The sequence below is a fragment of the Nylanderia fulva genome, unplaced genomic scaffold (assembly GCF_048542155.1).
Source record: "Nylanderia fulva isolate GAGA-0341 unplaced genomic scaffold, ASM4854215v1 Scaffold49, whole genome shotgun sequence".
Lineage (NCBI taxonomy): Eukaryota > Metazoa > Arthropoda > Insecta > Hymenoptera > Formicidae > Nylanderia > Nylanderia fulva.
Window position 1 is genome coordinate 537,589 of NW_028190576.1, and position 27,783 is coordinate 565,371.

General features: G+C 30.8%; 2 protein-coding genes across 9 annotated transcripts in view; one reads left to right on the forward strand and one right to left on the reverse strand.

Annotated features, from left to right (window-relative positions):
- The first annotated feature begins 7,515 nt into the window (after positions 1-7,515).
- LOC114940101 (eEF1A lysine and N-terminal methyltransferase homolog) lies at positions 7,516-11,615 on the forward strand. Its single transcript, XM_029314608.2, has 8 exons — positions 7,516-7,891; positions 7,973-8,095; positions 8,252-8,468; positions 8,537-8,755; positions 8,865-9,124; positions 9,203-9,567; positions 9,653-9,834; positions 9,946-11,615. Exons 1-8 carry the CDS (start codon positions 7,800-7,802, stop codon positions 10,492-10,494), a joined length of 2,007 nt encoding a protein of 668 aa, XP_029170441.1. The 5' UTR covers positions 7,516-7,799; the 3' UTR covers positions 10,495-11,615.
- The window catches only part of LOC114940110 (SUN domain-containing ossification factor), a 41,475-nt gene continuing 24,593 nt past the window's right edge, over positions 10,902-27,783 (reverse strand). For 3 of the 8 annotated variants that reach the window (XM_085486885.1, XM_029314629.2, XM_029314625.2), the window contains exons 2-5: positions 21,401-21,819; positions 19,557-20,176; positions 17,438-19,353; positions 10,902-17,267 (exon numbers count right to left, since the gene is read on the reverse strand). In XM_085486885.1, coding sequence (XP_085343011.1) covers positions 15,984-17,267; positions 17,438-19,353; positions 19,557-20,176; positions 21,401-21,759 — 4,179 coding nt within the window. In that variant the 5' untranslated portion in view covers positions 21,760-21,819 and the 3' untranslated portion in view covers positions 10,902-15,983. Of the gene's footprint in view, positions 17,268-17,437; positions 19,354-19,556; positions 20,177-21,400; positions 21,820-23,723; positions 23,856-27,783 lie in introns of those variants that run through there. The other 5 variants (XM_085486884.1, XM_029314628.2, XM_029314627.2 and 2 more) reach the window with 4 other exon arrangements.

Below are 27,783 nucleotides of genomic sequence, written 5' to 3' on the forward strand. Positions count from 1 at the left end.
GGTAGACCCCATCAAGAAAATTAATAAAGCCCGATAAGTGATCGTTCTCGTGTCTATACTACGCTCGATACTAGTTCATCTCGACACCCCTCGTCACCCTGGCCGCCCTTCGTCAACGATAATCTGCTTCTTTTAATCATATTGCGCAAGCACACGTCGCTCCCAGAATGAGAAACTGACGGACAGCGTTTGTAATCTCCATTATCGTTATGCGCGACGCGGCAAACTTTGCGAAGGGGTTTCCCTCCTCACATTCAACGATTTCCGAGAAAAATTTCAATCGAGGCCCATCGTCAGGGATCGCTTTCGCGTTGATGAGCCGCCTGTGATGTACAGGTGCACACCTTGTAATAAAATTATGTATTGCGTGAAAGTAATATACATATATATGTATATATATATAAATATTACGAACGAGCGACGCGATTATTACGTGTAGTGTACAGAAGCTTCATGTATATATCTATATTTAGCGGAAATGTAATATACGTGGAAGTATCAAAGATATATCCAAGGGGTGGAAACGAGAATTGATCGTTTTTAAAGTTACCCATGACATCGTATCACGCATTAATATTGTTGACAATACTTGTTGGAATATATACATATCATACTTTTTAGATATACTTTTAGATTCTTTAATAACTGCAAAATAAAAATGTCTTATTTTTTCTAAATGATTATTAAAAATATCTAAAAGTTCTTTTACTGAATTGCAAGTAATCTTAACAAAAATTTATTAATTTATTTTTGAAAAATTTTTAGAAAATGTCTTTAATGTCAACAAAGCAAAGAAGAAAAATTATTATTAAAAAATTGATTAACAAATTTGTAAATAAACTAGTAAGTCACATAATTATAAAGAAAAATTATTTAAATAAAAATCTGAAAAATTAAAATAAATAAAATTTGATAATTAATAAATCATTTTTTGAATAAAATTATTGATAACAATAATTTTAAAAAATTAATCAAATGAATCGTGATTAATGTTAACCATGTCAACTATATAGATCAATCCGTGTGCGATTAAAACGCATCCATACATTATCGTTATTAAAACTATTAAACAAGAATGGTGCGGTAAATTCTTTTTAAATTATTTCTAGCGTCTATTAAGGCGTCACACAAATCTGCGACATAATAAATAACACGAAGTAGATTATGAATGTTCGAGAAGTCTCGCGTCAATTGCCATTTTCATTAATTCTTCGAACATTGTTCCTAAGAAAATATAAAACTCAAATCGTTTCAATGAGCAGAACTCGAATAATTCAGACAAATCTGAATGATTTACTGGATCACATTTATGATTGTGAAGAATTCGAGATCGACATTTTTGACCGCATATAACTCTTTTTCTCTCTTTCTCTCTTCGCTTTAATCTCGAAGGCGAGTTTTGAACGAATAATGATTCTCATGAAAAATGCAAATGACGCCTGTCCTCGGACAAATTCGACGCGAAAACCCAGTAACCGCGTTTAAGCCTCGCAAAATTACACGGTGCGTCGAGATATCTGCGTCTCAAGACATGAATCAAGCAAGTTCTCTGAAAGAAGATTGACCGTACGAAATCACAAGATGAATCAAATCATTTGCAAGCTATATTTGTATGTCAGATTTATATGTAAATGTGTACAAAATGTTATTGCAACAGAAATAATACCAAAAACTGACTTATATAAATTTAAATTTTAGAAATAGATTTATAAATTTAACTGTCTGCTTAGACGCGCAAAACTTTATTAATAAAGGAATTTATTAAATAACTTATATAATTGGCTATCAAACATAATACGTTAAAAAAATTTTCGTATTAAAATTTCCATATATAACTCATACATCAAACTTCCGAGATGTCATTACATATATTTAATATATGACACACGATAGATATTCTCACACACACATTAGCAGTTCCATCAATTTGAGTGATTACATCTCGCGATTTACGTCAAGCTTTTCTGGCACACATCGGTGTCATTATTAACAATCTTCCGCAGATTAAGAACGTGTCTCTGATCTCTTATAAGTATATATATGTATACATATATTGCATTCACGTTTCCTGAATGTATTTCATGCCCCTCTGTCTCATCTGATGTTTCTCTTGCTTTCATATCATTTCACGTATATATCTATATATATATATATATTATATATATATCTATATATATATATATATATAAAATACACAATATATACACATATACATATATACGAATATAGTACAGATTATCGATTGCGCTTTCGCGTCAATTACACGTGCTCTCATTTCAGTCGATTTCGCACCCGTACCGTTTGCACCTGATTTCCCATCGAAAATTAAGAATAATCAAAATGCATTTTGTCGAGTAATACATGCACAATGTATATGAAAATATATATCTCGTAATAGCAAATTCTTTGGGTAAAGGTTTGTAATCACTTTGCTATAATTCGATACAGTATTATTTTTTCAGAATTTTATTTAACGTTAATTATTTTAATGTTAAAGTATAATATATTTAACTATTTGTATAACCGAGTGAATTTGCATGTTACGATGAATGTCTGAATATTTATCGCTATTGCGCAATGTAAACGTTATCGAGCTGTTGATAGTTTCTTTCTCGAAGTAACTTCTCATTACTTTTTCAGAGTACTATCTAATAATGGTAAAGTTGCTATGTAAAGAAGAAAAAATATTTTCTACGTCAATAAAAAAAATAGTATACAGTCGTAAACTCGAGCTTGACTTGCTGTCATAGCATTCTATAAAATATTTTCAACCACGTAATTAAAATACGATCGAACTATATATATAACGTGAATGTTAAAATATCGGCAAAAGATATCTATATTAATTAGATCATTGTACTTTTCACGAATATTATTAAAATTGAGAAATATTTGGCAGAGGCAATAAAAAGTATATATGTATAACAAATCAAATAAAGAATCAAAGTCATGTCAATTTAATTTTGAAACGCGATTCATGCAACACGCAATATTATTTAATTCAATTCGCAAATCTGACATGCAAAATAATGATAGACTCCATGTGTCTTTAAATATTACCACAAATTTCTGGTTTATAAAAATACGTACAAACTTGCATGCATCCTATGGATAACACTTTCGCTGCAATTATCGTGAAATTTTCGTGAAACTTTTATGTACATTTACTTTATCTGCGCGCACACTTATTTATGTCCTTTTCGGAAAGCGATAAATAAAACGCGTATGAATTATATCGCGCGAAACGTCAATGCGCACCTGACTTCTGCGTGATGCAAATTGCTCGCGTTGCAGTTAATTTCCCAACGGGAATCAATGGCAACACCTGTGGGGTAATTTCTGATACCTCCGACGATAGCTCTCAAATGATAGAACGCGTGAAGCTTAATTAATTGTAAATTGTTTCGTAACCTAATATACTAGGATCCATACATTTTCTCAATTAATCTCTCTCCTCTCTCTCTCATTTTATTATACATATCTACTTTCTTTATATCTTTCTCCTTTATATATATATATATATATATATATCTCAAATATCTTTAAAAAGAAACATATGCAATCTTTTAAAGGAAATACAAAGCGCTTGAAGAACGAAAGCACTTTGTACTTCTTTTAAAAGATTGCATGTTTTTTTTTTAAAGATAAACAAGATAATTGTGATTGTCTTAGGAAGAGAAATGAAAAGACCGTAAAACTACACAAGATAAACGACTACGTAAAATATACAGGCCGTTAATGATATGAGATGTCCTAAATGAGGACAATGATACAAATAAGTTAAGAAGAATATAAGGACTGATCGATATGGTGGTTTAGTAAAAACACTCCCATAACGCGATTACTTTACAATGGCTGCGATCTTATCATTTGCACCATCATTCTTGTTTATTCTATTTAGAGAGTTCTAAATTATTCAAACATATTCTTTCTTGTAAATTTTCCGGAAGTATGTTGATGTATTAAAGTGCTGGAAAGCTTATAGTCATTCAGAAAATCGAAATCAAGAATTATAGCTTGTAAGCTATAAGGATTAATTAATTTTATACTAAATAATTTAAAATGATTGTATACAATTAATTGTACTATAATTGAGTGACAAATATATTTCATTTATAGATTGAATATTGAGAAAGATTCATATATATGCGTAGGCTGCTTGCAAAATATTTGCATTATGAGCATTTAATGCTTATTTAGTTTCAATATTAAACTTTTTAATTTTATTTTATATTAAATAAAAAAAGATTAAAAATAACATATAATTATCCTCTCGTTTAAAAATTCTTTTACTGTATTGGAATATTACTTTTGTGCAAACCATAAAAAATTAATTTTAATACCAACAATTATACTATGATAAATATGACGAGTCCTTATTTTTCTCCTTATTTTTGCATAATTATAAAAAATATCTCAATATTTTCTGTGGTATTATAATATATATATATATATAGCCTTATATATATACTTAATATTAATTCTCGATTTAATATAATTTGTATTGAGAAAGACTTCATTAGGTATAGCTTTACACCCAATTAAGCAGTGTATATTAAAGGACGGCGAGGACAACAAAAACAAAATATGAAAAATTGGCATCATATTATACAAAAATTGAAAAATTGAAAGGTATAAGCCGGATATTATAAGCAGAAGATATCGATATATCTAAATACTAGATTATAATACGCGATGTAAACGAGCAATGCTTCCATTGAAGCATCGTCCTCGTCGCGCGTATTATCGCGTATTCCCTGTGCGACATTAACAAAGTGACGTCGTCGTATCGCGCAGAATTATAACGTACACCACGTGGCAAGAAACGAGGAAAGTGTATTCTCCGGTGTACCGTCAATAAAGCCGTCGTGCAATAATTATCGTTGCGAGCGTCTCGAGGGGCGTCATTAGGCGACAACGTCGCATATCGCGACTTTTAATGTTTCACAAACGCTTTTCAGGTACGACGACGAAGACGACTATGTACGCGGCGGCATCGCTTTATCGCACGTCGTCGACCACATATTTAGCGGAAAGAGCGCTCGTGTGGTATGCACACACGTGTTCCGAGGAAGACTTATATGATCGAGTTATTTCGATATAAAAGCTGAAACGACGATATGCATTGTTATACCTTTTGTGTTGGAAATGCGTTTGCGCGCGGTTTGTCATAGCGGAAAAATTATCGAGTACGACCGATGCAGATAACGATAAAAAGTCCTACTTTTGCCGGTTTTTTTTCAAAGAAATATTATTCTTTTTTCTGTATATATGTTACATTTTTTTTATCGCGCACGTCATTCTTTTAATACACTCGGGAGAAATTCGCGTGACGCGTAATATTTTTAATTCGGTAGAATAATGCTCTAATTGTAAGTAAAAATCGCGCTGGAGAATATAATAAGATATATAGATATAATAAGATTATATAATATAATAATAGTATATAAGAAGCATATATGTGTTATGTATAAAGATTATATATGCTTTATCATATGCATGGCAATATAATATATATAAAATATATGTTATATATAAATAAGCCAGCTGTGTTGACAAGATAATGTTTAATAGATAAAACAATAATAATGTGTTTGATATACACTGAAAAAAAATTGTTAACTGGACTAAATCGTTCAATTAAATATTAGTTTGTTAATTAAACATATAGAACTTTAAATTAAATATAACATATTAAATCTAACAAAACAAGTATTAATTTACCATACATATGTTCAATTAACAAAATAGTAATTTTGTTGAAAGGTTTAGTCAATTTAATTTTGTTTTTTTCAATGTACACATTACACTTGCATTACTTTCTTTAAGAATAAATATTTGCTTTTCAAATATTATATATATATATATATATATATATATATATAAAATAAAAACATTGTTTAATAAATTCTGATAAATTCCCTCTGATAATATTAAATGTGTATTTATGCATATTCATAAAAACATCGCTTATTCTTTCTTTTGTGTATATATTTTTAAGAAAAATATTTGCATTTTAAATATTATTATGTAAAATATAATATGAAAAATATTTGTTTGTCATTTAATACATTCCACTAATATTCAATGTATATTTACTGTACCTGCATTCATATAAAAATTGCTTATTCTTTCTTCGTGTGTATATATACATATATTGTAGCTCTTTTTATAGGCTTTAAACATTTTATTAAAATTCTGAAATCTTAAAAGAAAGGTCATGATGCCGAATAAAATATCTGAAAGATTGACGCTTTCACCACAGTTGAGAGAGAAAGATACATACGCTACTCTTACAAATCGCATCACGATCTGTTGTAAGAACGACTGGATATCAGGTAGATTCGACTAACATGGTAGTGAAAGTATAAGAGCCAAAAAAGTGCCCAAAAATTGAAAATAAGTCGTTAGGTAAAATTAGCATTAATTAGATTTCAATGATACAATCAAATCGCAGACTGATAAATTAAATTAATTTCTAATCAAGATATCTAATGAAAAATAATCAAAATATTTCACAAAAAGAGTAACTATCTGTGAATTATATGGGCATTTATGGATAAAATATAATAAAATCAACATTTAAATATGTACTAAATTTGTTTAATTTGCGTATCCGGTAAATTATTTATATACATTTAAAAAAACTATATTAAATTCAAATAAATATTGATTTAAAGTTCCATTTCCACATATTTGAAACATATAAATATTTATCTGTTGTGAAAAAGAATTTCTTATATCAAATAAATATTTTTTCATGGCAAATCAATATTATTTGTTTTAAATAAATGATGTATAAAAGAGTATTGAAATAAATATTTATTTGAATAATTAAATTTTTTTTTAGTATATATATATATATATATATAAAAGAAAAATATTTGCATTTAAAATATTATATGTAAAATATATAATATAAAATAATAAATATGAAATATAATATAAATATAATATGAAAAAAAAAAAATATATATATATACATATATATATGTATATGTATATATATAAATGCAATGTAAATATAAATATGCCTCATATTATGTATATATACACTAAGCTATCGTTCAACATGAAAAATATACGGGACTGGACACAATCCCGTAAATATAACACTTCTTGTAAATGTAACACTTACTACTTTGATGTGATCTCTTTGACTTCCGAAGCCGCCAAATTGCTCTCTTTTCGCGCCTCTTGAGTAACCTAGTACGTAACCTAGTAAAGAGAAAATATAATCATTTTCACGATTAAATTCATCATCTATACAAAGATTATAAAGAAATATTGAGCTATCGACAGTATATCGTGATAATAAGTGTAAAACTTACACTTGATGAAAAGATTAACGCAGATTCAATTCTCCCTCGACGAAAACTCGACTAGTAGCAATTATGGAGGGAACCGGAAATGCTTGCATTTACTTTTTGATAATGCAGCGCTATCTAGCGGAAATACAAGAGATACGCTCCGTCGATAATTATTCGGTCGGTAAATCGAGTCGGTTGGTAATGTCATCGTTCTTCATTTATCCCGCACTAACCAAACATTTGCTTTGCGATACACGTGAAATGTCTCTAAAGAACCAAACAAAATAGATAATATAATGAAAAATATATGTGATAATATTTAAATTCGTGCTTACAGTATGATTTATTTGATGGTCACTTCTTTGTATATTCAAAGTTGGAAGACACAATTATACATTATATATTAGAATTTAATTTATGTAATATTAAAATATAATCTTAAGCACATTACATTCACTTGTGAACACGAGGAATATTTTATTGTAAAACATGAATCTGTTACCAAAAACACATGAAGAATTTAGTCATGCGGATTATTGGAACACATTCTTTAAAAAACGTGGCAAAAAAGTGTTCGAATGGTATGAAACTATAATTAAATGAACAGTTCTTTGACTATAATTATAACTTGTTACATTCTGATTATTTATGTCTGACTACAGGTACGGTGAATATCCAGAATTATGTGAAATACTTGTAAAATATATAAAAATAAAGGATGATATTTTGATTGTTGGTTGTGGAAATTCTACAGTGAGCATGTCTTTGTACGATGTTGGTTACAGGTAAATCTTGTATATATATTCTTTGCAATGTTTTTATATATATATATATATATATATAAAATTACAATATTTTGTTAAATTAATTGATTCATACAAATTAGTATTTATATTATAAGTGCTTTCCATTATAATAGGTGTTAAATGTGATTTTTACAGAAATATCATTAATATTGATATATCACATATTGTTATCAAACAAATGCGTGATATAAATAAAAGTGCAAGGCCAAACTTGATATACGAACATATGGATGCCACAAAAATGACATATCTTGATGAAAAATTCAATGTAATTCTTGATAAAGGTACATTAGATGCTTTAATGCCAGATACCAAAGAGACAACTATATCTACAATTGACAAATATTTCAAAGTGAGTTTCTGATTATTGTAAAAGAGATTTTATAATTCTTATTCTAACAAGTAAAACTTATATTTTAGGAAATCACACGAGTGTTACGAAATGGTGGCAGATATATCTGTATATCATTGCTACAGGAACACATCCTACGAAAACTCTTATCTTACTTTCCTGCTTCGGGTTTTATGTTCCGCATATCACGATGCCACGAAGCTGAATCAAAGGCGCGTTTAGAGGATGGCAGTTTGGTGCCAATTTTTGTGATCATTGCTACAAAGTTTGTCAAATTAACCCAAACCGTAAGTTATTGTAATAAAAGCAATAAAATTTGTTACATTGTCATCTTATAATTAGCTTTAGCCGAGTGAGCAAGTTATCGAATTTATTTTTAAATTGTAATTCTGATAGGTCCTTGAAATAGCACTGGTCGATGGTCCACCTGAACGATTATCTTCGACGGATGATATGGTATCCGCAATATTGTCCGCACAACAATCGGCATTAGTGTGTAATAGTCTTTACAAGAGAAGCGTTGCCGATGTGGGCGAAATATCCTTGGATCTGCATCGTCCAGGTGATAAGCATCCACGATATACTGTTTATGTTCTCGATCAACCACGTACACACGGAACGAAAACGTATGCGGCTTTCATTGTTCCGCAGGGAAAGTACGTTCGACGATTTTCAAATGTAAACTTGTCAATTGACTGTAAATTATATTGTCCTAATGGTTTTTTATTTAACAGAGAGATGGACTGGTTGTTTAGTACGAAGGAAGGACGACAGCAAGTTCTAAAAAGTGCGAAACACGACAGACTTGCGATAGTGACTTTACGTAGAGAACATAAATTTGAAAGTTGGGATGCTGTGAAAACTGAGTTACAAGACTGCATACGCAATCTAGCACCAGCTGGCTTGTGTGGTAAAAATAATATTCCTTTTTTGTCTTTGGGCTCCGACGTTGGAACTCGAACTACTTGTTACGAAGGAAAGAGCGACATCAGCGGATCATTCATTGTCGAAGAGGTGGAGAAAGATGGTCACGAATTCAGACGCATTATATTTTTGAACAATCCATATGTTATTCAAAGTGAAGCTAGACTAAAAGAAGGTACTATGATTAGCAATAAATTCAAAAATTCTACAATTATAAATATTATTGTATGTTATATAACTAACGACACAATTATTTATAGCAAAATCTAGACGTGGTAAAACGAAAAAAGTTATCGATCCTGGATTTTTGGCTTGTCAACATCACATTTATATGAGCGCTGGCGTAAATGCAGTGATAGATACAAAAGAAGAGCAGGAGATTATAATTATAGGACTTGGAGGTGGTGCTCTTTGCACATTCTTACATCATTGCTTCCCCAAAGTATGTATATTTACAATAGAATTTATTATCAGATTTATTGTCAGTTTATAAAGCACTGCACATGCAAGAGATTTGAATTAAATTTTTTTTAACAAATTGAATTTTTTTCAGTTAAAAATCACTGCAGTTGACATTGACAATGCGATGCTAAAAATGGCTACCGAATATTTCAATCTTATTCTTGACGATAGGATGAAAGTCGAGATCGCGGATGGAATTCAATTTATTAAAGATGCTGCGACACGTGAGAAAAAGTATAAGGCAATACTCTTCGATGTCGATAGTAAAGATACTACTGTCGGAATGAGTTGTCCGCCTAAACAATTTCTCGAATTATCACTATTAAAAACAGTTACAACATGCTTAACGGAGGACGGTCTTTTTATCTTGAATCTAGTTAGCAGAGATAAGAATTTAAAACAGAAAGCAAAAGATGAACTGAACTCAATATTTCAATCACTCGCCTATTACACCATTCAAGATGAAGTAAACGAAATCGTTATGTGCTCCGTTGAGAAACATGATTCAAAAGAATGGAAAAACAAATTCGAACTCGCCGCTATAAACTTGAATAAGCAAGCGGCTGCGAGAAAATTAGTTTCTTTTAAAGAAGCATTTAATGTCTCTACACTTTTAGAAAACTTATCAATGAAATCCTAATCATTTCATATAAATGTATTTTTTTCATAATAAAATTAAAAATACAATTTTAATATTTTTAATTTTATATATCACACATGGTTTATATATATTTTTGAAGACATACAGATTTATCCTATTAATATATTTTCAATGTGCATATAATATATATAAATTTTTTATGTACATATAATTCATTAAAGTGATTTTATTTAGATATTAACATATATAAAATATTCACATATATAAAATGTCGACATAAATTTAAATTTGAATAAGCTAATTCATTTTTATTTCTATATCTCAAAAAAATGTCTATGAATCCTCTTTTCAATGCATATCATTCGTTACATGTTATTTCTAAAAATAATATAAGTTGGCATAAGTTAAGGAAAAGTCATTGTACATAATTGAACATATGATGTATATACGATGAATTTTTTGGCAACTTTATTCTTCTAGTAATTCATTATATGCAACTTGCATTACTTTCGTATTTACAGACGTACAGTTTAATTACAAGCAAATGAAATTCAGGCGCATGAATAACAGTCATAATAATAATTGACTAAACATTCGACAATAAGCAAACAATTTTATGTATATATTCTTCTTTTCTAAACACACGCACATACATGCACATACATACACACACAGACACATATATATATACATATATTTTCTTTTCCACTTTTCATATATATATCTTTATCTAATGTATAATAACAATAAATTATTTGATAGTATTCATTCAAATATTTATTTTAATATATTATTTTGTCCTAAAACATAGGAACGTGTATATAGCAAATAAATATTTAGAAGTATATAAATAAAAAGAAATATATAATCGTGCATTTTCTCATTGTACATGACACATTGATATATACATGTAAAAGAGATATATTTATCACATACAATCAAAAGATCTATATAAATCTAGTAAAATTTATTCCTTTTTCATATATTAATCATCAATTACGATCAATAAATTAATATTAAATTAATGTAAATACGAAACAAATTAGTCTGAGCGACTAAATGTTCATTTAGATATTTCATCAATGATGTTATGTCGAGATTATTTGTATGTGACTGTTTTACAAATGATGGAAATAAAGTTTAATGTACATTCTCTATTTTTCTACAGAACCAAAAATTTAGAAAGATAAAAATAGAGAATTAGTTAACACAAACACTTTCAGTTTTTTAAATTTATATAATAACTTTATATATAGGAACATATCCTTCATAATTATATTACATGAATGCATGTGTAATATAATTAATTACTTATATCTACCGCGCTATATTTAATTTTACCTGATCTACAATATATTTACATATTTTCTTATACACTCCTAACTAAAAATCCGCCCAAACATCTGTGGCATCAAATTTCTAATTATTCATACATTAATAAAAGAATTAAAACACATACAATATAGATTTTTTGTTTTTAGGGAAATTAATATCTTATAAGAATATAACTGATAGAAAACTTCGCAGTTATAGACTAGCAAGATAACTGCACAGCTCGAGATTTTTTAAATTCCTCTTACACAGATTATTACTAGCAATATAATCTGTAATATAGCAGAACTATATAAAAAGTTGTCACTTATCGATTAACATTATACTTATTGATTAAATTACATATTTGAAAATATTATAAATATATAATTCTTATCATAAAATAACAATATATACAAATAAGACGTAAACGCAAAATATATATTATGCAATTTTTTTAAAATTTTTAATAAACAATATATAATGTTTTATCATAATGTTTAAGTGTTAATTATTTTGTTAGAGAAATATAAAATTAATTGTACTAAATATTTTTGTAAAATACTTTCAATACATAATATATAAAAAATATGTAAAAAATTGAGAAATTATAATGCTTAAATTAATTCTATTGTCTAAATCTTAAAGTACGCATCTTATTATATTAAAAATTTAATTTTGCAATTTTACTATTATCAGATCAATATATATGTAAATATATTTCTAAATATTATGGATATTGGAGTTTTAAGTAACATATATGTATATTATGTTTTATAATATATATTAGATCGAGATGCGTACTTTTATTTATTAAATTAGAAAGAAGAATAAATATATATCATGCTTACAAAAAAAATTATTCTCTTTTGGAAACACTTCACATTTTTGCTAATAATTTCACATTCGCATCATAAAAGCTATATAAAACTCGCAATTATTATTATGACAATAAGGATTCCATTCAATAACAGAAATTATGACTTATACAATTACTGAAGTATTATTTTTCTGAATATCATATCATATAAATAATCACTAGATTAATGTTACATGCGTAACAATAACTTACATATAGAAAATATATTTACTATTGTAAGAGCTCACAAAAAAGTTCGAGCATTATCCAAGCATATCATCATATACAATGTATGTATGTTTCACATGTATCAGTATTTATAATATCTAAATGCACGTTAAGTAATAGGACATGTTTTCAATTAAAATTTAAGTCATTCTACAATAGATTCATTTATTCCTCCTTGTTTTATTTTCTCATTTTGTATTCATCGCCCCTTCTCCTTTTCTATATTCTTTATATTCATCTGTCCTTTTGTAATCTCACAAATATCAGGAGGATTTTTATCACAGTGCATTTCTTTATCAAATACAAAATGCTGGCACAATCATTGTTGATCTTCGAAATATTTTTACGATAGATATTTAATTGAATTAATACATCGACAAATAAACGTCTGCATATTACGTTTTACACATTTAGCGCTAAATATTAACCGTATATTTAATTAAATGACAATTGTATTATAATAATACTATCATATATTGCTAATTATATGTCCATCTATTATCTATATAAATTACGGTTACATTTAGCACTAAATTCGTAATGTAAATGTAAATCTACAAACTTTAAAAAAAAATAAATGATATGAAATCACTACGTATATCTACAGAATTTTACTTTTTTTTACACAGAGTAAACCTTACTTAATACATTATTGGAAAACAAGAACGGCAGACAATCGAAAAAGTAAAATAAATAACACATGTGAAAGATATATCGAGCAAATAGAAAATACCCGAAGGTTTCAATATGCTTTTCTCCAGATTCTTTCCCATGCGCAAATATTGCAATTTATGTCATCAACAATAATAATTGAAGATTTGAGCGAAAATAATAATCAAGCTTTCCTCTCTCTTACAATTTCTGTTTTTATATTTTATAAAGTAAAAAAATTAAAATATTTTAATATTTTATCAAATTTAGAAATATATTATGCTATTTAATAAAGAAACAAATTATGAAAATTATTGTAATATTTACAATTGTAGTTATCTTTTTCGTGATTTCAGTATCCTTCAGTAAAATGTTATATTTTTGTAATTAAAAGAAAACTGAAAAATCTGCAACAAATAATTTCAGTACATATGCCACAATTAAATAATTTGTTTATCGTAAAAGCTAAACTTACTTCTAATATTTCCGGCCAAATCTTTTCAATTTTTTTTAATTTTGGAAATTTTGAAATTTTATTATTAAATTTTAAACATTGATCTAGATACCGTAAAAATATAAAAAACTCAAAGAGCCAATAAAGACAGAGATCAAAATTTAAAATTTGTTGCAATCCAAAATATGTACATACAAATTAACTATGTACAACGACTGTTTGAAATATATTGTATTTCTAAAGTAACATGCCAAAACTCTACAAATTAAAACCCGAAATAAAAACAATTTCGAGATAATTCTTTGTGTGCATTTGACACGCCAAAATTTAATTATTAATTACATAAAATTTTTGAATCAACCAATTCCTTCGATTACTTAAAATGACTAATTTAAATTACATTATTTTAATTATAAATATTTCTTCTTTTTAATTCAGTGACTACCTTTATAATTCATCGACATTGATAAAAAATCGAGATTTTCTAGATTTATCTTATTTTCTATCATTTGTTGCAATTTTTCATATTTATATACATCACCGGCAACAAAAATTAATTCTCTTTGATTATGTGATGATGAATGTAATTACTGCTAATATTTTAAGATTTTACGCGTTCACCATTTCATTTATTCATCCTCTCTTTTTCTCTGATGATGACTGAATAAATAAAAATTAAATAATTCGAATGTGATTTAAAACAAAGAATGTAGAAATATTTTCTATGTATATTGCTGTAGCTTTATACCATTGTATCGATTGCAATCATCTCAATCGTTATTATACATATATTCTACATAAAATAATCTATGTTTATAAATCATTTTATACTCATCTTTCGCAACGGTGGGTAATTTCACGCTCGCGACAATGACGCAGTAAAAGTATGCCTCGTGGAAAGTATGCCTATTTATTTCTTTTCTATTTAATAATGCATACGTCAAACTGATTATGTATGATACGATTATCGCTAATAAATAAAGCATAATTAATTGTGATGCGTGAAACCGCACATTGTCACATAAACGAAAAATATACCGATGTATTCATGTGTGCCAAAAAACTTTAGACACACAATGTTGAAAAAATAATAAAACATTTATAATTTTATCTCTTTCTTTCCCTCCATTAATCGTACAATATAATTCATCGTTGCTATTATTATCCAATATTAATTATCCAATAAGAAAGAATACGTTTAGAATAATTTGTCTTGCAGTTTCCAATATATATTTATATTCTTTTCTACCTTCGACATTGTGCTTCCCAAGTGATGTGACAATACATGTGATATTTGTTTTCATTTACAGTCTTCATTTTCATATATTGTTACATACTGCCTTTTCTGTTATCTCGGTTCGTTTTTTTTATTTTTCTTTACACTAAATTGTTTATCGATTATAATAATCTGTATATTGTCCTTAAAATATCAAAAAAGGAATAAAAAAAGAGAAAACAGCTACAATAGTAAATGATGTAAACGATGGAGGAAACTTTTGTAACTTAAACAGACGTGAATAATTTTCTACCACAATTTGTAGTACTAGAAAATTTAATGTAAGCTATTTCAAATCTGACTCTCTTTTAAAATTATGCTATATTCTCCAAATTGTATGCAGTTTTGAGCAAGAAAAGAATTCAACATTAATTATTAATTCAAATAATGAACACCGCTTTCTAATCCATACACAATCAAGACCGGGAAGTGTAAAGTAAAAATCGTGTTCAGGCAAAAACTTATTCATAAATCGTAACTATGAAAAATGTTCATAGTTCCATTCATTCTTCGATCCTCTACACGGAATAAGTATCTATTTTATATTTAATTAAATTCGCGAGACTTTTCGACTTAAATCTTAGTTCGTGCTTTCATCTTAGTTTCAATTATTTAGATTATTTTAATAAATTGATTGATTAAATCAATCAATTTATCACGCAATAACGAGTAAAGCCTATCTGCAGTTTATATGGCAATTCGATCGAAGATCGATGTTTCAGTTCAGTCTATGCGCGGATCTATTTCAATCAAAAAAATTTTCTTACCATTTTTTTTAAACCAGTACTTCTCTTCTCTTTTTTGCTCGACGTAGGTGTAACGTTACTGCTCCTCGATTCGTCGCTCTCCCCAATTAAGCCATTCGCGGCTCCACCGTTGGTGGTATCGATGGTTTGTGACAGTGTCTTTAAATCCGTGGAAATAGACGAGAAAGACCTGTCGTTTGAATATTCCGAGTCCTGACTCGATTCCCATTTCTCGATGGAGTTTGAGGAGAACTTCCTTTTATTTCTCGCGCCCAAAGCAGTTTTCATGAAAGACGGCGAGCTTAATTTCGCACTTTTAAGGATACTACTAGTTCTAAACGAGCCGTTCTTTGATGGCCCGATCTTCCGTTCGATCGTGGTTGATCCATCAACAGATCTGTGCGCTGACGATGAATTGGATTCGCTGTCATCTTGACGAACAGATTCGGAATTTGGATCTATCTTGAAGATTTTGTCTTTCAACGATGCAGATTGCGCGATTCGTTCTCTCTCTGTTTGATCGTCGAACCAACTTACAGCAGCCTCGGGCGTAGATTCTGGCCTCTTGTCAAGTAAATTCCGCGACTCCTTAGAATGTGGAGACTCTATGGATGATATTCTTCTCGATGGCGATGTCGCACCGTCAGGGATCACATTTAATACGCTCTTGTAACGAACTGCTTCTTGCTTCGCGTCGAGCTTAATTCCTACTCTAGTTCCGGTAGCGATTATTTCCCTCTTACGTTTCTTTTTTCGCTCCTTCTTTGTCATCTCATGGGATCGATCGTCGATCATCAACTCGTGATACGTGCCGCTGATGTGAGAAGCAATCTCGCTAGGTCGCCGTTTCTTCATCTTCTTGGCTGCAGAATGAGAACTAAAATTATCCGCACTCTTTCGACGCGTGTTCTCCTTCTTTGTATTCGACTGAAGCTTCTCTTCCTCTTCAAAATCTCCTTTACGACAGTAAGAGAGTATCACAATGATAACAATGACTTCCAAACAGATTAGCAAAGCGTGTTGAACAATTGCGGATATTCGACTGCGCCAGCTGTCACGATCATAAAGAAGAGTTTCGACTGATTTCGAGAGTATAGCGATTTCTTCTCTTAAAGAAGCAATTTCTTCTATTCTGTTCGCTTCGCGTTCTTCTCCCTTTCGAGACTCCTCGCCCATAGCGGCTACTGCACGTTCCAATAAACGCTGCATTTCTTCGACTTGCTTCTTGTAACGACGACTCAACTCTTCCAGATATTGCCCACTGAGCGACATATTCCTTTCCAAAGCCTAAAAAATTCATATAAAAAATTAATAATATATAACTGCTTTAATAAATAAATAAATTGTATAATAATGTTTTTATTTCTTTTATTTTTTCTCAAGTGTTTTCCAATATCTTTTAAAATAATCTCGTAATAAATATTTTTTAAATATTTCTGAAAGATAGTCTTTCTTACCTTTATTCTGTTGGACAGTCGAAGAAAGACAGACTCCTTCTGAGGTGCAGCATTTGCTGTAGGCTGAGTCATTGAAGAACTAGATGCTCCATTCTGCATGTTAACAGTGTCACTCTCCAAATCTTTCAAATCAGAAAGTAATGTATCCAACGCAAGGTGATCTTGAGATGATAATCGAACTTCTTGCTCGCCTAAATTTTTCACATTCTGTTTCACATCTTGTTCGCCATTTTCCGATTTGTCTGCTTTCGCAATAGTCTCAGCACTTTCCGCATCAGACGCAACAGTATTAGCAGTTTCTTGATTGTCAGGGGAGTTCATCGACGAAATGCTGCTTATAGTTTTCGATGTTATCTCGACAGAAGTTCCCAGAACCGGAAGCTCTTCAACGATTTTCAATGTTGGCGTCGGATTAGCCGGTGGCGGAACAGTCGTCAACACTTCTGGCTGCAACGTTTCCTCTGTGAGCTCCTTACTAGGTTCTAAAATTGGTATGGAAGATTCTTTTTTCATATCCTCCTTGCTAAGTGTCTTCGTAGGTTTGATCTGTGACGCCAGATTATCCATGCTAGTCGAAGTTTTTATGAACGCAGAATTGATGTCCTCGGTTTCCTCGCTATCTTGAACCAACGGACGCTGCCGGAACTCTTTGTCGGATAATGCGGCAGATTTACAAGCAGAATTGGAATCCAAAGTACACGTAACAGATACTTGATGATGAGAAATAGCCTCGCTACTATGATCGGTAATCTTAGGGGATAGAATAGCTTCTTTGTCAGCATCCTCGGAATTGTTCGCAGGAATCTCATAACTCGTGTTCATCACTACCTTACGCTCTCTTGTTGCCAGAACATTACACAACGCTACAATATATTCGGGTTTAAAGATGGAAGCTAAAAAAATCGCTTTAAGATCTTCCGCCAAATTGAAACGCGTCGTGTCGTAATTCATTTCTTCCTCTTTTTTTCGCCAAGACGACTCGATTTCTATACTGTGGAAACCACATAATCTCCCCCGTCTCAAAGTTCTATTCATCCAATCGATCTTAAGTAAATCGTTCAACTGTCGATCTCTGCAACTAACTAGTTGAAAAACACTGGCAAACTTTTGATCGGTGCAATTGCCGCAGAGAATCGTGTATCTGGGCGTCGTGCAGCTCGTGTACGAGTGGTCCAAAATATTACCGTCGTCGATACTCTGCTGGATTTCCGTGATGTTGTTTCCGGTGAGATCGCTGGACTTCACTAAAACCTCTGCGGCCTTTTTTACGATACTTAATACTGCATCGCGTGCGCTGCCGAAGAGATTTCTCGGTGGATCACCACCTTCACTGTCTAACAATTCCTCCTCGTCGCTATCTTCATCGTCGTCGTCTTCCCTGCTCGTCTCTTGAATCTGATTCTCCGTCTCGGTTTCCAACACTTCGAACTCGCTGGTACCATAAGCGCGAAACAACGAGACGGGACAGAAATGTTCCGAGCCATAGTGTGATTGTAGCTCAACCTTGATGAATTTACCAAAGAAGTGAGGATGCAGAGCGAAGCTCTGAATGTCCTTCACATCCTTGGCGGTGAACTGACCGACTGGACTCCAATCTTTGGTAGGAAAACGATCGCTCACGTAGACGGAGAAATCCTTCGGCGACGAGCTGAAGAGCTCAAAATTTGCCAGCTCGATCTTTTTCGCCTGAATCGCCTCGCAGAGCTCGACGACGAACCAAACGCGCGATGTACATGCGTTTAGCATGTATTCATCCCGCGTGGACACCAAAACGTTTTTGGCCCCACTCGCTTCGGGATTGGCTGCCACGATTTTGGCGCCGCAGTCGGGCGAGGCGTAATTCTTGGAACGAATCTTCATGCCACTTACACCTCGTCCTGGAGCACCCGGAGTCTGCACGGAGGCATTTGGATGAGCTGTAAAATAAAATATGATATAAATAAAATATGCAATCGCATTTAATTTAATGCAATAATCGTTATCCTTTTCTTATAATTAATATAACTTTTTTTTATATAACAAATATTTAAATAAATATAAAAATAAATTATAAATTAAATTAAAATTAAATAAATATTAAATAAATATAAAAATTAATATTTTTAATAATAAAAAATACTTTTTTTCTTTTCGGCTTCCTCCAAACGCTTCTGTGCCCATTCACTGAAGGATGGAATATCCTCATGCGGATCGGAAGGTCCTGAAGCAACGAGTCCGTCTAAGATCACCGCTGCAGTCTCATCTCTATTACCACCGATCAATTGTGCTCTGGCCGCGGTATCGTTCAATTCCGGTGCCGTAGTGAATGTATCATCGACCTTCGAGGACAGATCTTCGGATACCTGAACTTGGCCGATCTCTTCTTCGACTCTCAGCTCCAACTCGTCCGTGTTGACTTTCTGCTCCGCTCTAACGATCACCACGACCTCCGGCGCCTCCTCGGCTATCTTTTTCAACAAAAGTACTTCCCCGTCTTCGAGAGCATCCGTGTCGTTCGGCCGCTCCGTCGTCGTCGTTGTTTCGTCGACAATCAGCGGTGGATGGATCTGCGTCGTCGGCACGACGATCTCTTTTATGTGTTCGGACTGCCTAACTTGATTGTCGTTCAATATCGAGGAATTCTTGATGGATGTTCTCGAGGGGAATTCGCGGTCGATCTTCGGTTCAGCCAGATTCTGCAACTCTGCCGTCGCGGTGTCCACCAATGTCAACACTACCGCCTGACCGCTCTCGGAGATCCTGCGAATAAGACAAACATCGAATTGTGTTAATGTCTCGCTATATAAATCCTCTATTGCCAAACAATGTGATATTGCCTTATAAAAAAATTATAATGTTTAATATTTCTTAATATCTTAATAATGTATTTAATTAAAAATTTTGCAGAATAATTTGTCTATTAAATATCACCTCTAGCCTTAATATATTTTTGTATATGTATAAGATTCGTGTGGCAGGATTTAATAAATTACCTAATTTTATTATTGAATAAATCTTCAATTAATTCTTCTTTAATTGAAAAATTAATGACTCGGAAAAAATGAAAGAATTTATATATAAGTTTATACATATTATATTATGCTTTTTTCATTATTATAATAATTAAATGTTAAATAATTTAAATAAATAAATTGTACGTATCGTAAAATATTTATCTTAATTATTTCTCAATTGTTATCTTAAGATGTCTTACATTTTGAAGTAAAATATAAAATTAATTATGTTAAGAAATTCGCCATTTAAAAAAGAATAATATATTACATAGCATCTATTATTTAAAAAAAAAAATATATATATATATATATTACTATTATAAATATTGTAAAATACTGTAATATTGTTTCAAAGAAAGTTGAAGACAATATTGCAGTGCATTACGACGCTTTGTACTATACATATATAATAGGAAAAATAACAAATGTGACTCTTCAGAATACTAAAACAAAATGTACGATGATTACTTTCAGATGCATAGAATTTTTCAGTATCATAACATTTATATTGAAAATATGAGATACAATAATGAAAATTGAATTAACATCGAAAAAATATGTGCATATGTGAATATAGTATAATTACTTATAAATATGGAGCATGTGTAACTGCTGGAATTAATTTTATGATCGGTTGTTAAAATATATCATATGATCAATATAAATTTTTATGTAAATATATATTTAAGGATCATCCTACATTATATACAATTTTTCTATAAGAAAGAGCTATAAAAAAGATTTTATTATATATTTAAATTACAGTTTTAATAAATGTTCTTCAATAAAAACTTCTATATTTTCCATCCAATTAAATATGTAATTCTAGATGAGCAAAGACTTACAAAAAATTAAGATTGCATTTTTTCTAAAAAGATTAATCTCCAAAATAAGCAATGCTCGTTGAACCAACATTTATCAACATTTTAGGAGAAGCCCAAAAGCTAACGAAAACATCCCGCTTTCTCACCGATGATAGAGACAGGCAGGGATGCACCACAATATCGCCAAAATGGTTAAATAAAAGACAACCACTCGAAGAAGGTGTCTGGATTGCCCGGTAGAATTGTCAACCCAATGCAGGGGACATCCTCCATCGTTCTTGACGATACTCTTGGCCATGACTTTAGGCTCAGGCACGCACGTTACTTCACACCACGAAGTGATGTGACACCACGACTTCACCATCGCCTTGCCTCGTCTTGTCGTTGCAATTCTTCTTTCAGGCTTGTTCACCATTTCTCGCACTTTCACGTGCCTCAAGTTTCTCGTAGTCACTTTTATGATAATATTAGATAAAATATCACACGTATATCCATTATATTCCATTATTTTTCATCATCAAAGTCGTAGAAAAACTATGGCTTGAAGTGTCACTTGTCTGTCTGTCTTTAAAAAAATGCAGAAAACTGTATCATTGCTATTTCATGTTGTTCCTTTTGATTTGTAAAAACACCTAAATTCTTTTACGTTTTGTCCAAACGATAAAACAATAAGATATCTTTATCTAGAATTTATTTGGAATAAAATCTTTTCAAGTATAAAAAATACCGATATATAATGAAAATAAAAATTGAAATCTCGCGCAAGTATAAAATGTGCTAAGCAAAAAGATATTTTATTTCAAGAACTTAAATAAATTCTACATATATTTCTATAAATTGCAGTAATTTTAGAATAAATAAAGTCGTATCGAATTTTCTATTGCAATTCATTGCATTTAGTAGGAATAGAAATAAATACACAGAGAATTTTCTCTTGAAATTTAAAATCATGAAAATCATGATATTGATATGATGATATTGAATCATGGTAATTGTGGGACAATATGGTATTGGAAGAATTTTATGAAAGTTTCTCTGATTAATATTTACCACAATAAAAAATATTAATAATCTACTACACTATTGTAAGATGTAAAATATGTTCGATTAATTTTACTATATGTACATATTAATATTTTTAATTGTGGTAAATATTAATCAGAGAAACTCTTATAAAATTCTTCCAATACTATATTGTCTCACGATTGCCATAATTTCCAGGATAAATTCTAAGAGAAAATTCTCTTCGTGCATGATCGAGTAGTTGATAAAACGTTTCAGCATTTGATTGATACTATGATCTTGTATTTTCTCGCTTCTATTAAAAATACTTTAACGTACTATTCAATCCGGAATTATCTATGGCACGCGTAGGATTAAGAGGCACGAAGCATGCGACATTTATTGACGCCTGTATATGTATATGCTTGGAATGCTATCGCTGTTGACATGCATATTCAATGGAATTAATTCGAGAACACAGCGAACCGCGCTAACGTCTCTCTGTCACAACGCAGCTCGATCGCTGTCAATGATGACTATAATAATTTCAGTATAAGTAGAATTCTAGTACAAGTGATCGTGTGCTTATTTGCTAATTCAATCTTTGAAACACAAAAATTAATTTCACGTTTTAGCAGGTGAAATTAACGCATCGTACCGCGGAAAAAATTTATTTATATTCAATATTAAAAGATTTATCGCGCTCACACGAATTGGAATTTGTAAAATATTTCTTTCATACCGCAGTAATATAAATCTCAAACTAACACGATTTGACGGCTCGTGCATGACTGTGGCTGATAATACGTTTCCGATGTCATACTGAAAGTCGAACTTGACGTTGAAAACCGCGTACTAGGAATACAGGCTAATGGTTTTTATGTAACTATATAATTAGAAAGTATCAACACTCGCGCATGTAAGCGTTGTGTCAAAAGAATTTTTTAAATTTAATATAAATCGTGGTTGATCGATTGTGATTAAAGACTGAGAAAGATTAAAGACGTAACCATCCTTAAAAATCCATATAGGTGTCAGTAAACCAGTGTAAACAAAACATATATCAATAATTAACAAATTATATGTCACATAATATAAATTAATCTATAAAATTATTTTAATATTCTAATGTTTTCACATTTTAATCGGCTCGCATATATTCTCTTCTTCATTGAATCAAACAAAAAAATTCAATAAAAAAATTAATTATAATTTAATAAAAACATTCTTTATATCTGTATATGTGACACGCAATAATCGGAAGCTTATTTTGTAATTGACATTTTAGTTCGTACAACGGAGTCACTTGCAGAGTGCATTATACTTATGCACCAGGCAACAACGGAAAAATCAACTTCCGCGCTCTTCCGATAAAATATGATTATATCTCAATTACGACAATGGCTCCAAACAATCGACTTATCGCATGTGCATTTAATCGGAACGAATGGCGCATTGTGGACAAACCCTCAGACGGAGAGGCGATGTCACCGCGAATGGTAAAAGCCTCGTCGAGATCGTTTCACGGTCTGGCGAACATCGATCAATGAGCAGAGCCGGTTTGCGAGAACGACGAGTTTGCCACTGAGAAACCGCAATCCTGTCTACTGTCTGTTCAGGCTGCAACTCACAAACATTGATCTCAAATGCAATAGAGAATCTAGGTAAACTAACGCGATGGTAATCGGTTCGGCAAAATAATGATCAGAAACTATAAAACAGACAGGATAAAATATCAAAAATAATAAAAGATGAAAAATATATAATTTTAAAAATTATATATTTTTCATCTTATATATTTTTATCTCTTATTATTTTTTATATTTTACTTGCACTATGATTCTCGCTCTTCATCATTGCAATATATTGTGTCTGTTATAACTTCTGATAATTACTTTACCGAACCATTAATTTACCTAGTTTCTCTCTTTCTTTCTCTCATAAATAAATATATATATATATATTTATTTTTATCACGCGCTGATCTAGTTTCAATATATTAATTTGATATTGTTACTCGAAGCTGAAATGATTACGCATTCATAGAAAATGAATATTTATCCTATTATTCATCAGATCGATATTTTTCTAAACAATGAAAAATATCACGTTACATTATGTCATTTAATTAAATTAATATTAATTCAATCGTGAAAATAATCCTGCATTTCTTGTCTTGAATTGTCGAGCAACTTATATGGCAAATGCCTAGCATGCCTACAAATGTGTGTGGGTTACTGTCAACGCCTATAACATAATATTTTTCGCATGGGCTGGTAGCCTTCGCGCTGCAAGTGTCGTAGACTTCATTCACAAGTTACAATCAATTTAAATAGGTAGGCAATGTAGTACGACAAAGCATTTCTTCAATGGATTAATAATAACGCTTCCTGATTCAGACGTCATTCATAGAGTATTGTTGCGTAACGCAGTAAAGCATTATTATATGCAAACTATACACAGGCAGAGCATTAGATTATGTTAAAGAAAAGATAAAAGCACGTATAACGCTCCAAAAAATGAAAATAGAAATTCAAATTCTAAAAGATGAAAGGGGATTCAGTTCTAATGAATATTGTGAATGATGTATGTGTTATCATAATTCTTATAAATATGGCATGTTCCAACGTCGCGTGTGTGAAAAGAAAATAACTGCAATTGAAATGACGAAGATATGTACGATACTGCTATTTTGCAATATATAAATTTGCGCGAAAAATCAGAGATGAGATTTAATGCGTGGCAATAAAAATGATAGTCAATGGTGAAAATGCAATTATTAACTAGAGAAATTTATTCGTTAGAAAACGAAGCCATATGTATCTGGTCTATAAACTTGTCAGTCGTGGAACTAGAACGACTCTTAAAGTAATCCGGACTAGTTTTTCCTTTTTAGATGTCTCTGGCTCACATTATACATATATTGTATAAACACATTGTACTTAAATATATAATATATATCGTTGTGTATGAATATATATGTTTTTAAAATTATATCATCTAAATACAATGTACGAAAGAAACGCCAGTACAACGCAGTTGATTACACAGAATTTACACATTAAGAATTTTAATTGCCGCTTAATTAGGATAATCAACGCAAATTATAATTACAGTAATGTAAGCATGGGAAAATTAACTCGCTTGGGCCAAGACCAAAAGTCCGTCTTAATAAATAGGGGAATATAAAACCAGTAAAGTATTAAATAAAAAAAATTAAAGAAAATTTTAAGAGATTAAAAATTTGAAGAAAATGTAGGTAGAAAATAAACTGTTGCAGCTATTTATAATTATAAACTACTGCGCTCTAAAAAAAACTGCATAAAATCCCAGTTCCATCTACTTAAATTTCTATCGAATTATTAAATGTATTATTATTAAATATTATTTATAAAAATTAACTAAAACAAATCAAAAAGAGAAAAATGATTTGTAATAATCACATCGCAAATAAATGGTTAAATTAAATAATCATTTATCACTTTGTTTTAAATAATCATTTTAATAATCCTGAAATTTTCCAAGAAATGTTCTTTTTATAAAAAGTAATGTATCACACTAAGATGTTAACAAAATCCATACATGTATATATTCAAGTAATTAGATTGTACATGCGTAATTAAATTCACTTGAGGATCTTTTTGAAGGAGCGCGCTTTCTCAATCGGATATCGATGGCTCTTTGTAGATGAGGTACTAACTAATGTTCCTGTTCATATTAGTGCGTGCGTCCTCCATTGCGTGTACTTAGGCGATCGATAAATCTCAAGTGACAGCGAAATCATGAAGTGACTACACACGAAAGTAGCTTGGAAATTCTATCGACTTAACGGCTTTCTAAGTAGCCTTTTCTCGTAAGACGCGTAAAAATGTAAGACTGCTCTTGAGTATGGATCCTTTCTAACGTTACACCCCCATTACAATAAGAGCTAATTATAATCGAATAAAAATCACATTTGTGACTTTCTATCCGCGTCATTCATGACAAACCATTTTATTTATTTTCACAGTTTTGCCCCTAATATTAATCATATGTTTAATAATATCGCGTATATCTCATAATATTATACAGTGATTATCGAAAAAGAATATTCGCGTTTGATAATTCATCAAACATTGTTACGATCTAATCACTCCATAAATTTGATCAGGAGTTCTTTATGTATCAGTCAAGACTAGGGTTAAGACTAACAAACGAGGAACCATTAACAGCTATTATTCATTAATGAAAGTTGTATGATTGACGATTATAATGAAGGAAACTGACACAAGAAAACTGATCTTGCCTCTTTCTCAATATATTAAGAATTATAAATATCTTCTTCAAAAATTATTCGCGATATTCACAAGCATAACGGACATATAAATTGATGTGCAATGATGAAAATTAATGTGACAAATTGGATAAAAGTATTGGATTAGATGAAAAATGAAGATATAAAATTAATCGAATGTTGGTTATTAGATATCGATCTTTTTCTTCTAATATATAAAATCGCGATTTCTCTTGACTGACAGATCGTAATAGTAGATCAAGTACTTGAAATTGATTGAATATCGACCAATTTATCAAATTAAACATTTGTTTGTTTTTCTAATTGCCATAGAGAAAACTGATATAGAAATTCACCCACACGTAACGACACTTTGGTATTATAGAAATTAGAACGCATCACTGTTTCAAGACATTCTGTACAAGACTGATAAAAAGAAGAACGAATTTATAAATAATTATCAATGCTAATTTTCCTATTATTATGTTTGCATTATCATATATACAATGAACAATTTCATAAAGATACCCTACATGCTCTTTCAAGATTAAAAATGATGAATATTTAAATTTAAAAATAGACAGCTTTAGAAATATTATCATATAAATGCGCATGAAATATTTTTTAAAGGCGAATATCTGCAAAATATTTTGCTCTGTCACTGCGCTCGTGACAAATAATACGTAGCTAGCTATGTATATTATTCAGAAAAAAAACATTTTAATAAATACACGCGGCTGCAAAACTGCGCTATCATCGCGATTTTATTAGGGGGCTAATTTTTACGCAGATAGGATTTATGTGCCACGCAAGCTCGATATCGTATAAACGACACCTTGATTAGCACTAAATCTTGCTCTAGAAAAAGGGAAACAATTTCATATAACCACTTGTATATCGAGTCGGCTTTTCTTCCTGCTCTGTTGTTTGGGTGCACAAAACCTACGCGAAATTCAACAATTGTAGTCGCACAAAAAATCGAATTCTCTATGGTTAGGCACGTTCCGAGGCGTGTCCAACCAGAGTGTTGTGTGGGTATCGGCTTCCACGTGCCTTTGTCACCTTTGTAAGGTCGATCGATGGTTTTGCGCGATTAGTTGCTGCGCATTGCTGCGGCGAAGTCGTTAAAATGCATGTACAACGCGTAAATGTGCAACAAACGAGCTCGAAACGGAAACGTGACTTGTGAAATCAATGTGTTGACACCTACTCAATATTACGTCTCACAATATATAATGTTTCACATAAACCGTT